At 57.2% G+C, this 11,256-nt stretch overlaps 1 protein-coding gene across 2 annotated transcripts in view; it reads left to right on the top strand.

The window, feature by feature from the left end:
* Nucleotides 1-2,297: 2,297 nt before the first annotated feature.
* BICD2 (BICD cargo adaptor 2) overlaps nt 2,298-11,256 on the top strand; it is a 44,866-nt gene continuing 35,907 nt past the window's right edge. For both annotated transcript variants that reach the window (XM_028093059.2, XM_028093058.2), the window contains exon 1: nt 2,298-2,630. In XM_028093059.2, the coding sequence (XP_027948860.1) occupies nt 2,391-2,630 (240 nt within the window). In that variant the 5' untranslated portion in view covers nt 2,298-2,390. The remainder of the gene's footprint in view (nt 2,631-11,256) is intronic.

Genomic DNA, 11,256 nt, shown 5'->3' with positions numbered 1-11,256 from the left:
AAAATTTTTATTAAAAGAATTTCAAAATAGATGTAGCAGTCTAGCCCATAATGAGCAGTGTGTGCACGCACTCCACTCTAGCTGCCACCAACAACCACTTCTACCATCAACCTCAGTGCCCCTTCTTCTGGAATAAAATAAACTCAAAGCATCCTGTGCTCCACCTGTAAATACTTCGGGATGTATTTATATCCCAAAGGGCATTTTCTTATGTATTAACCACATCTAAAATTAACAATAATTCCTTTTAAAGAGTGTTCAGGGAAAAGTAATTCTCCACACTCTCACCACCATTCAAACCACAGTGATTGCACTTCTCTTCCAGGTCTGCGGGCAGTGTGCAAGGTCCTTGCAAGGCCCAGTTCCAGGGTTGAGTGCACAGGGACACTCTCTTCTGTTTCTTCCCCCACTTAACACTGTATGACGTTCAGTTCTGCTTAGCCTCATCCTCTTAACCAGGAGAGTTTTATAATTTTCATATGCCTTTAGGAATACCTTCTTTACAAACCACTTATTTCTTTTGAATATTAATGCAAAAATCCTCAACAAAATACTAACCAACCAAATTCTGCTGCATGTTAAAAGGATTATACACCAGGACCAGATAGGATTTATTCCCACAATGCAAGGATGGTTCAACATATGAAAATCAACCAATATAAGGGGCACCTCAACCAATATAAGGGTGGCTCAGTTGGTTAAGTGTCTGCCTTTGGCTCAGGTCATAATGGGATCGAGCCCCACATCAGGCTTCCTGCTCAGCGGGGAGTCTGCTTGTCCCTCTCCGTCTGCCCCTCCCTCTGCTCATGCTCTCTCTCAAATAAACAAATAAAATCTTAAAAAAAAAAGATGGATGGAACCAGAGGGTATTACGCCACATGAAATAAGTCAATCAGAGAAAGACACTTATCATATGATCTCAGTGATATGAGGAATTTGAGAAACAAGACAGGAGATCATAGGGGAAGGGAGGGAAAAATGAAACAAGATGAAACCAGAGAGGGAGACAAACCATAAGAGACTCTTCATCTCAGGAAACAAACTGAGGGTTGCTGGAGTGGTGGGGGTGGGAGGGATGGGGTGGCTGGGTGATGGACATTGGGGAGGGTATGTACTACGGTGAGCGCTGTGAGCTGTGTGAGTCTGATGAATCACAGACCTGTACCCCTGAAACAAATAATGTATCATACATTAATAAAAAAGAAAATCAACTAATGTAGTGTCTCTACATTAAAGAATAAAGGGGAAAAAACCCACATAATCATCTCACTGACGCAGAAAACCGTGTGATAAAATCCAATACTCCTTTATGATAAAAACACTCAACAGACTAAGAATAGAAGGGAACTTCCTCCATATGACAAAGGCCATATATGAAAAACCCAGTGAACATCGTACTCAGTGGTGAAAGACTGAAAGCTTTCTTCCGAAGATTGGGGAGACGGCAAGGCTGCCCGCTATCCCCACTTCAGTTCAACATAGCACTGGAAGTCCTAGGCGCAGCAATCAGACAAGAAAAAGGAATGAAAGGCATCCAAACTGGACAGGGAAAAGTTAAAACTTCAGATGACATGCTATTCCATGGAGCAAGCCCTGGGTTCCACACCAAAACCCAAAGAAGCAAATAGAGCTAATAAGCAAGTTAAGCGACATTGTAGGATAACAAACCAACACACGGAAACTCCAGAGCATTTCTACGCACTGACAGCGAACAAGGTGGTAAGGAAATTAAGAAAACAATGCCATGTACAATAGCATAAAAAACCACTTAAGGATTAAAACAAGGAGGTAAAGGCTCGTAGGCTGAAAATTAAAAAACACTGCTGAAAGAAATGGAAGAAGACACAAATGCGGGGCACAGGTTCTGAGTCGCCCGGCCAGCAGGACGGTGGAACGCCGATCGTGCAGCAGGCACCCTGCAGGGGCGAGGGCGGACTACAGCCCCCACAATACCTCCGGCTGCAGCGACGGAAGCGACGGCGTTGGAGGCCGGCGGCCTAGGCCAGGGCCAATCACCGCCCGGCGGCGGCGCGCGGCACGACGGGTCTTGTAGTGGGCGCGGGGGCGGGACGAAGGCTTTCACAATACCCGCGGAGGCGGCGACGGAGGCAACGCCTTTAGAAGGGGCCCGCCTCGGCGGAGGCCGCAGGCCAATCACGGCCGAGCTGACGGCGCGGGGCACGATGGGCCGTGTAGTCGGCGCGGGCGGGACTACGGCCCCCACAGTGCCTCGCGCGGCACGGAGCGCACTGCGGCTGCGCGGCGGCGACCCGGGCGCCGTCGGGCTGGGCGGCGGCGGCGGCGGTGGCGGCGGCGACGGCGGCCACGGCGGAGCACGGGAGCCCGGCCTGAGCCTCGCTGGGAGCAGCGCGAGCCGGCTGCGGGCCACCATGTCGGCGCCGTCGGAGGAGGAGGAGTACGCGCGGCTGGTGATGGAGGCTCAGCCCGAGTGGCTGCGCGCCGAGGTGAAGCGGCTGTCGCACGAGCTGGCCGAGACCACGCGCGAGAAGATCCAGGCGGCCGAGTACGGGCTGGCGGTGCTCGAGGAGAAGCACCAGCTCAAGCTGCAGTTCGAGGAGCTCGAGGTGGACTACGAGGCCATCCGCGGCGAGATGGAACAGCTCAAGGAGGTGAGGGGCAGGGGCGGCGCCGCCGAGCCCCGACCCCGGCAGCCAGGCCGGGCGGACCCCCGAGCGGAGCCCTGACCCCGGGCTGGGCAGATCCCCGGCCAGCCCTCCAGCCGGGCCGGGCCGGGCCGGGCCAGCACTGCGGCGCCCAGGGTCAGGATGTCCGGCCCCCCCGGCGGGGCTGCAGCGGCCCGCAGGTGTGGTGGACGGCGCGCGTGCGAGAGGTCGGGCCTCCGCGGGCAGGGGCTGCGGGTGGGGCCGTGTCGCCAGCCTGTCTGCTTCTGGCTGCAGGCCTCGGGCCCAGTGGGACGGTGTCCTCTGCGGCGTTGGGCGTCCCGGGTTGGGGGATGGGGGCGTGGGAGGGATGCAGGTAGCTGGCTGGGAGAAGCCCGATCTGGGCCCTCATCTACAGGCAGGTGAGTTCTCCTCTTTTCCGTGAGCGCCTTGAGGCTGGGAGAGGGCCGCGACAGGGGCTGGCCTTGAATGTGGTCCGCCACGATAGCTGCCATGCCCCTCGTCTCTCCTGGGCTCAGCTCCGCGACTGCCCCCCTGATTACTTCTCTGGGATGCAGTTCTTCTCCGCCTACTTCCTGTCTTGGCTGCCGTCCCAGGGTCGGGTGGCAGGTCTGTGGGTGTTTGTCACCGAAGGAGCCTTGGGTCTTCTCTGTGATTTTGGCCCCGGGATGAGGTGGGACCCCCCAGGCTGCCTTCGAGCCTCTCCGGAGAGCTGGGCAGGCCTTCCACGAAGCAGTTCTGGGTGACTTAAACGGCAACTTCTCTCCCAGGTCTCCCTGACTCCTCAGCCCTGTTGTGGGGGGTGGGCAGGAAGAAGTTGCTTTCTGCGTGGAACGTCCAGGTTTGGATCCAGGCCTAGCTCCTTACCGGTGTTGTGACCGTGGGCTGGAGCCCTAGCTTTTCCTTCTGCAACGTTGCCCACCCAGAAAAGATTGGTCTGAGAATTGTATTTTTGAAAAGGCCTGGCACGGTCAGGTGTGTGGCCTGTTGGTTTCTCTGACAGCGTGCCCGTTCCCCGCCAGACACTTCCCTTATCCAGGTGGGCTCTTGGCCCTTGGTCTTGGGATCCACCATGCTCGCTGCCTCCCTGACTGCTCACCTCCTGGCTTGTCTGCTCCCAGTGGCCTCAGGCAGGTGCCTGTACTGTTCAGAGCCTCCCTGCCTCACTGGGACACCAGTAAGGTCCCCTTCTGATAGTGACGAGGAGAGAATGTATTAGCCCACACGGGTGCTTAGGTCTGTGCTAGGCAGATCAGGCGTATGGTTACAATCAGTAAACCAACCGACGTTGGGCGTGGGGGGCAGGTGACAACACATGAGACCCATGGTCCTGTCGTCTGCTGGCGGGCCCCTTCCAGGTGCGTGCGGTGAGGGGATGCACCTGCAGTGGAGGGAGGCAGGGGGCTGTGAGAATACGGAGCAGGAGTGCCTTTGGCCCCCTTCTGGTCTCTGGTCCTCCCCCCTGCCCTAACTTGCTGAGCACCTCCACACCCCCTGACCCAGCAGCAAGCACAGTCCCTTTCTGTGTTGACAAGCTTACATTCATGTCCACGCTAAGAACAGACCAGAACAGACTGCAGCAGAGAGAACCAGTCCCCACTTAGGGGCCTTTCAGTTATCAGCTCTTTACTGTCACAGACACAGATGTTTTGACCATCGTTTTGTGGGGTGTGTCTGGAGGGTGGCTCCCAGAGGGAATCAGGAGGATGGTGTGTCAGTCCCTACACGTGTTCTTCAAGTGCCTGCTTGCTTAGTTTGATGTCACCTACTAGCTCCTGCAGGAACTGGCCCCTTGGTCTTGGACACACAGCTCCACTCTCCTGATCTCTAGCTCCCCGCACTGTGGGTGCGGCGAGCACAGTTGAGCAGAAGCCAGAGAAAGGAGCATCGGAGTCGCAGACACGCTGCGGGAAGGTAGCACCAGGCCACGCACACCCAGGCCGGCACAGCCTCTCCTCAAGCTCATTCATTGTAGTCAGGGTTTTACTTGGATATGTTAACTCTTTTATTTTATTTTTATTTATTTTTTTATCTTTTTAAGATTTTATTTATTTAACAAAGAGAACACAAGTAGGAAGAGCGGCAGGCAGGGAGAAGCAGGCTCCCCGCTGAGGAAGGAGCCTGATGCCGGGCTCCATCTCAGGACCCTGGGGTCATGACCTGAGCCAAAGGCAGACGCTTAATTGACTGAGCCACCCAGGCGCCCCTGTTAACTCTTATTTTAAAAATCAAGATTTAATGAGACATATTTTGTTGGGTCTTTTTTTTCTCTTATAGAGAGGTGAGCCATTTTTGTTCTTTTAACACTTCATTTCTCAAACTAGAGTTGGTTCAGTTGCTGACAAATTGTATTTCAGACAGAGGTGTTTGCGCTCCCATGCCCGGCCTTTATAGATGGTCCTGTTTGTGAGGGAGGGAAGCTGGCTGGCTGGTCACAGGTGAGTGGCTTTGTGCCCAGGCCCAGGACGAGTGGGCCCCTGTGGTGGCCTTGCAGCCTTTGTGACTTGGTACTTGTGTGTCTTGACACCATGGTGTGTGTGTGCATGTGCGTGCGTGTATGGGGCGGTACCCGCTGGCCCTTTTTGCCTAAGCATTTTTGCTAGTGATTGAACCTGGCTTAAGAAGGGCCCAGTGCATCCCAAGCCCCACTGTGCCCCCTCCCCACTCCGTGGGGAAGAGAATCGGATGGCCTCTGGTCAGCCAGCCGTGTGGTGTTTGCTGTCCTGAGTGGCCATGCCCTCATCCCGCTCCGTACCCTCTGCTGCAGCTTCAAGGGGGGCAGGTGTGCCGGGGTGGTAGCTCCTGCCTGCTGGGCCCAGGCGGGTGCCCTGAGTGGCTGGTCCTCGCCTCAGGGATGTGGGGGCTGGAGGGCGTGCCTCAGGCCAGGCAGGGGTCCGAGTGTAGGGTCAGCGCCCTCCCTGCCTTGGGTACCACCTCGGGATCTTGTTTGCGCAGTGTACTTAGGGCCCGGGAAGCAGTGGGTGGAATTTGGTGAGCTGTGGTGTGTCATGGGCTGGGCACGGTGCCCGGCACACAGTAAGTGCTTACTTAGTGTGTGCCAGCTAGTGTCGTCAGCTCCTTCCCTCCCCCTCACTCCGGCCTGGCTCCCCTCCCTGCCATCCCCACAGGAGATTGGGCAGCAGAGCCTGCTGCCTGGGGCCCCGGGCCTGGCTCACCCTGCGCTGTGGCCCTGTGTGTGTCTGCCTTCGCTGCTCTCGCCCGTCCCGCCTCCCAGCTCCTGGAAGGCCCGCCCGCCAGCCCGCCTGCCCTTCGAGGCCTGGGTGCTTCTCGCAGCCACCTCTGCCTCCCCTCCGGACTTGCCTGAGCCCAGCTCTCAGCGCTGAAGTCCGTCCGGTCCTGCTCAGCGTGAAGGGCCAGGGCAGAGCTGGTGGGGGCTGTTCTGTCTCCTACACTCACTCCTTCCTTCCCTCCCTCCCTCTCCTACCCTCCTCTCCCAGTGGATGGGGAAACTGAGGTATGGATGGGTGGGGGTGACCGTTTAGAACGAGGTCCTCAGGCACCGGGTCCCCTCAAGGTCTTTGCATAGAAGTTAACAGCTGTGAGTCAGTTTAGTCCCACAGAGGAGGGTGCTGTGAAGGCCTCCCCATTCCCCACTGACTCCTGCAGCCCCCACACCTACCCTTGGGGTCACCACCTTGTATGTCCATCCCACAGCTGGGGAAACCAAGGCACAGAGAAGCCGAGTTTTGCTCAAGGCTGTGAGCCTGTCCCTGTTCCTGCCGAGGAGGGAGGGGTGGTTGGAGGCCTCCTCAAGTGTTTTCTTGGGGGTGGGAAGAGCCCCGACTTGGCTAAAGCCTGTGGGGATTCTCCTGGAAGATGGAGCAGAGTCCTTGGGGCTGGAGTCCCCTGGGGGACCCGCGCCTTCCGGGCTGGCTGTGCAGCCGTCTGCGGTGGGCGGGAAGGGGCCTGACTTGGGGTGGAAGGTGGGGTCTGGCGGGCCCTGGAAGCGCAGGGGTGGCCGTGCCTGCGGGTGACAGTCGAGGGAAGCAGCTGCTGGTGAGCAAGGATGGTGACCAGCTGGCTCCCCATGGCTGCACTGCTGGACGCTCCCCACTTTGCTGCCTCGGAACATGTGTTGGGCAGGGGTCACAAAGCAAACATGAGGGTTCTTCCTCCGTTAGAAATACCAGTTTCCTGCGTTGCCTCCATGTCCCCTCCTGTCCTGTCCGTGGTGACTGGCTGTCACGAGATGCTTCCCGAGATGAGCGGCGGGCGGGAGCCTGAGAGGTACAGCCCTGGCAGGGAAGGAGGTGCTGCACGAGCTGTCCGGGGCCACAGTCTCCACGGTGGCTCCGAGGGAGAGAGTGGACCCTGCCTAGCCCTCAGGAGCCGTGTGGCCCTGGACCAGCGGTCTGCCCATCAGGGTCAGGGCGGGTGACTGTGGCTCTGGGCACTGGGGGCCAGTGACCCTGGAGTACACGGGCAGGCGGTGGTCAGAGAGAGCTGTGGCCAGGGCCGCACGGAGTCCTGCTGGGCTTCCCTGTCACCTCAGGGACCCGAGCCCTTTCCCGGGAGGGAGGAGATCAGTTTCCCCTTGTCAGTGAGGGGCAGTCGCCCGCAGTGACACTTCTCCACGGTGGTGCACTGGGTGACGTGCCGCTGCAAACATTGGGGGTAGAGAAAGGTTGACTTCTACTGAGACAGTGAGGTGAAGCTGGCCAGTGGGCAGGGGCTGGCCAGGACCCCGCAGGCTCTGGTGGGCAAGGCCCTCCGGGGCCCCGGAGCCCTCCTCCACAGGGTCTGCCCGTGGGAGGAGGACCCAGAGCTGGGGTTGCAGGGTCACAGGGACGCAGGGCCGTCCGGGCTCAGGCAGGTGATAGTATCGAGGAGGTCTGGGGCCCGGCTTCTTTTTTAGAGCTTAATACATTTCAAGAATTGTACGTCTGCTTTGGGAGCATCGGAAGTTAGCTGTGCGCGGTATGTGTGCGGGAACTGGGAAGGTGATCGATGGCAGGTACAGGGAGCAGCGGGCTGCTTCTTCTCGCCGCCTGTTTTCTTCCCGTGGCCGTAGGGCAGCCGCACATCAGTACTCCAAAAAGCAGAGAGCAGCAGCTGTGACGGCTTTCGAAGAGATACAGGTTTGTGTTACGCTTTGGGTTGCAGAGAAGCAGGTTTAATTCACGTGAACGGAGTCTGGGTTTCCGTGGGTCTGGAAGACGCGGTGCACTCTGGTCCAGTCGCTGTGTTATGTGAAATCACTGTGTGGTTGAGTTTTACAGGTTTGCTTTTTAAAAGGCAGTTTGTCTGCATGGCGCCCCTGCCAAGGGCTTGCACCTTCTTGAGGGGAAGTTTTGAGCAGAACCCGAGCAGAGGGAGTCGTGTGGTTGGCGTGTGTCTGCGGCTCCAGCTCGCCTCTTCCTGGGCCTTGCTTCTCTGTAAGCACGACTGTGTGTCGGGCTGAGAAAATAAGGACTCTTTTTTATGGAATGTAGGGTAAGTGTTCATTGCGTTCACAGCTGAACTTTCCTTGACGTTGTCACGATCCGGTCAGGTCCCGTCAGCGTTGGGATTTGCCTGTTTGGCTCAGAAACGTGGCTTTACGAGTGCTCTGTCTGCATCAAGAGCCAAGCAGGGTCCGCTGGGTGCCCCTGGCCGAGGGCCTGTCCTGAGGCCTCCCACCCGCCCTGTCCCCCGCTGGGCCTGGGGCTGCCCTCTCCCACAGGCCCCGCTATTGTCCGCGTGTTCCTTTTTCTTAAAAAGTTGGCGGGACTGCTGCCTTCCACTGGTCGGTGGCCTGGCTCCTGGGTCGCCCATCCGGCACATTTGTGAGACCAGCCTTCTTGTACCTCCCCTGCCCCCTGGGGCCCCTCATCAACCATCGGGTGTGTCCTGACTGACGCAGAGTGATGCCAGCTCTCTGTGACCCAGGAGAGAGGGGCTGGCCTTGTCCCCGCTCCACAGGTGGGGACCTGGGTCAGAGTGAGGGCTCATGGCCCATGCTGTGTGCCAGCAAGGCTTGATGTGACCCGCAGCAGCCCCCTCCCTGGGCCTCGGTGTCCTTGGGTTAGGCCAGCGCATCCCGGAAGCCCTGGCAGGGATGGTGTGAGGGTGCCCCGGGACCTGTTCTGCAGGCCTCGGTCATTTACCGCCTGGGGTCCCCTGGGCATGCTCCCCTCTCCACCTCCCTCACACCCCATCCCATATGCACTATAGCGGTCCAGGCTTGTTTGCCAGCCTGAGGGGCTCCCTGGATGCCCTTGGCTGTGACCCGGGGTGCTCAGAGGCCATGTCGGCCCCTGGATGGGGCAGAGCCAGGCAGGCTGTCTGCTGTTACCCTGTCAGCTAGTACAAAGGCTGGGATTGCAGATGCTCACCCGGTTAGGGAGGGCAGATCCCCACAGCAGCCTAGGGGCAAGCTGTCGCTGGCACTGATGTCCCCCGGCTTTGTCGTTGTGGCCAGCCTGGTGAGGCAGTCCCCTCTGCTACAGTATCTGTTCCAGGAACGGTGGGAGCTGGTCTTGGCCCAGGAAAACAGCAGTCCCAGGACCCCATGTGGGAGCCCACAGGACGGACCTCATGTGTCCTCAGGCTCTTCCTGGATGTGACAGTGTCTCAGACTTTCTGTATTTGTTTTGGGGAGCACTGGGCAGGTGTTTTGCCAAATGTCCCTCAGTTGGGATTTGTCTCCTGTGTTTCTTGGGCTTGGGGTGGGGTGATGGGTTTTTGGGAGGAGGGTCTCAGCAGTGAAGTGCTCTTCTCCCCACATCTCTGGCTGGGTGTTTGTCCAGGTCTCCTCTGCCAGGGCGCCCCTTCCCCCTTTCCAGACCCTTCCTGGACGGGAGCTTCTACCTACATGGTTTGGGATTTTTCTGCATGGGAGACCTGTCTCTTCCCCATTTATTTAGTTACCCATCCAGGGGTTTATACTGCCATTGACTCACAGTTTACATTTGTGTTAGGCTCCAGTACTGCTTGATTTTGTTGTTCACTCGTTCCAGCTTTGGCCCCTGGCAGCACTCCATCCGCTCCTGTGGCCCCTTGACATGTGGTAGTCACGGTGGTTCTGTTCCTCCTCCTTCGTTCCCTCCTTCCTTTCTTTCTTAGCAACTTTTTGGTGCTGCAGGGTCCTCCGGGCTCATCCGTGCCCCAGTGCTGGAATCAGCCATTTCTTCAAGGAGCCTGGTTTCCTTTATGGCAGAAGGTGACAGAAGCCAAGAACTGGGGACCCCTGCGTGGCTCAGTCGGTTAAGCGTCTGACTCTTGATTTCGGCTCAGGTCATGATCTCGGGGTCGTGGGATTGAGTGAGTCCTGTGCTCAGCTCTGAGTCTGCTTGAGATTCTCTTTCCGTCTCCCTCTGCTCCTGCCCCCGGCATGCACACACACACTCTCTCTTTCTCTCAAATAAATACATAAAATCTTAAAAAAGAAGCAGCAGCAGCCAAGATCTGGGTGCTGGGTGTTTGCTCTATGCCCTCCCAGCCGACTGAGCCAGGAGACAGGTGTGGGTACACCGGCCCATGCACACACACATCTACAGACATTTCTAGATGGAGCCACCTGTGCTGTGTTAAGCTGAACATGGGTTCATACTGATGTCTCCAGCTCTGGCCCGTCACCGTGTGCGTCATTCCGGCTGTCTCCCCTTGCTTATCTGTAACCTCCCTGCAGCGGTGAGACACCTGGCTCCCCCACCCGCCACCCAGCTGTGTCACCGCTCTGTGGGAGCGCGGGTGCGCAGGAGGGTCAGAACTGCTGACCTGTGCCCGTGTCACCTAGAGCAGAGTGCTTCTCTGCCTTTGGTCTTCTGTGCTTCACCTGGTTGCAGATAAGGTGCTTGAGCAAACACCGTGTTCCCCATCCCCTTCAGTGAGGTCTCTTCATCCATTTGAAATACAGTTAGACTGCTCAGCACATACTGTGTTCCTTCCTAGGATCCCCCAACTTCTTCAATGATTTTTTAAAAATTTGCCTACATTTTTCTGTGGATATACCCACCCTTTGTTTATCTGTCCAGACTGGGCATCTTGGTTGCTTCCAGCTTTGCACGATTATGAATAAAGCTGCTGTAGACACCTGTGTACAGGTGTTTGTGTGGGGTACTTGTACTGGGCATGTGATCACTGGATGGAGTTCGTTTAGTCTTGCAAGAAATCCCCGAACTCTCCCGCAGCGGCTGCGCAGGTCTGTGTCCCTGCAGCCTGACCGTGCGTGCCTGCTGCTTGCTGTGCGCATCAGCATCCAGCGCGGTCGGTGCTCCGGGTTTGGCCTTTCCAGGAAGCGTGAGTGCCATCTTGCTGGCGCCCCCCGATGACGCTCGATGTGGAGCGGCTTGTCATGGGCTCGTTTGCTGCCTGTGTCCTTGGTGACGTGTCGGCTCTCATCTGTGGCTCATTTGGGAAAATTGAGTCGTTTCTTACTGTTTTAGGAGTTCTTGATGTATTTTGGACACAAGTCATAGTTTGCAAGTAATTTCTCCCCAGCTGTGGCTGGTCTCTTCCCTCTCGTAGCAGGGTCTTTCACAGAGCGGTTTTAGCTTTCATGCCATCTTGCTTTTGTGGCTTGTGCTTTTGGTGCTGAGATCTGCATCCCCAAACCCAGGATCACACTGATTCTTCTGCTGTGTTTCTGTCTGGAAGTTCTGTCATTTTATGT

This window comes from Eumetopias jubatus, unplaced genomic scaffold (genome assembly GCF_037043125.1).
Source record: "Eumetopias jubatus isolate StellerSeaLion01/CBP00866 unplaced genomic scaffold, mEumJub1_p1.0 scaffold_15, whole genome shotgun sequence".
Taxonomy (NCBI): Eukaryota; Metazoa; Chordata; class Mammalia; order Carnivora; family Otariidae; genus Eumetopias; species Eumetopias jubatus.
This window is presented reverse-complemented; position numbering and strand designations above follow the sequence as displayed.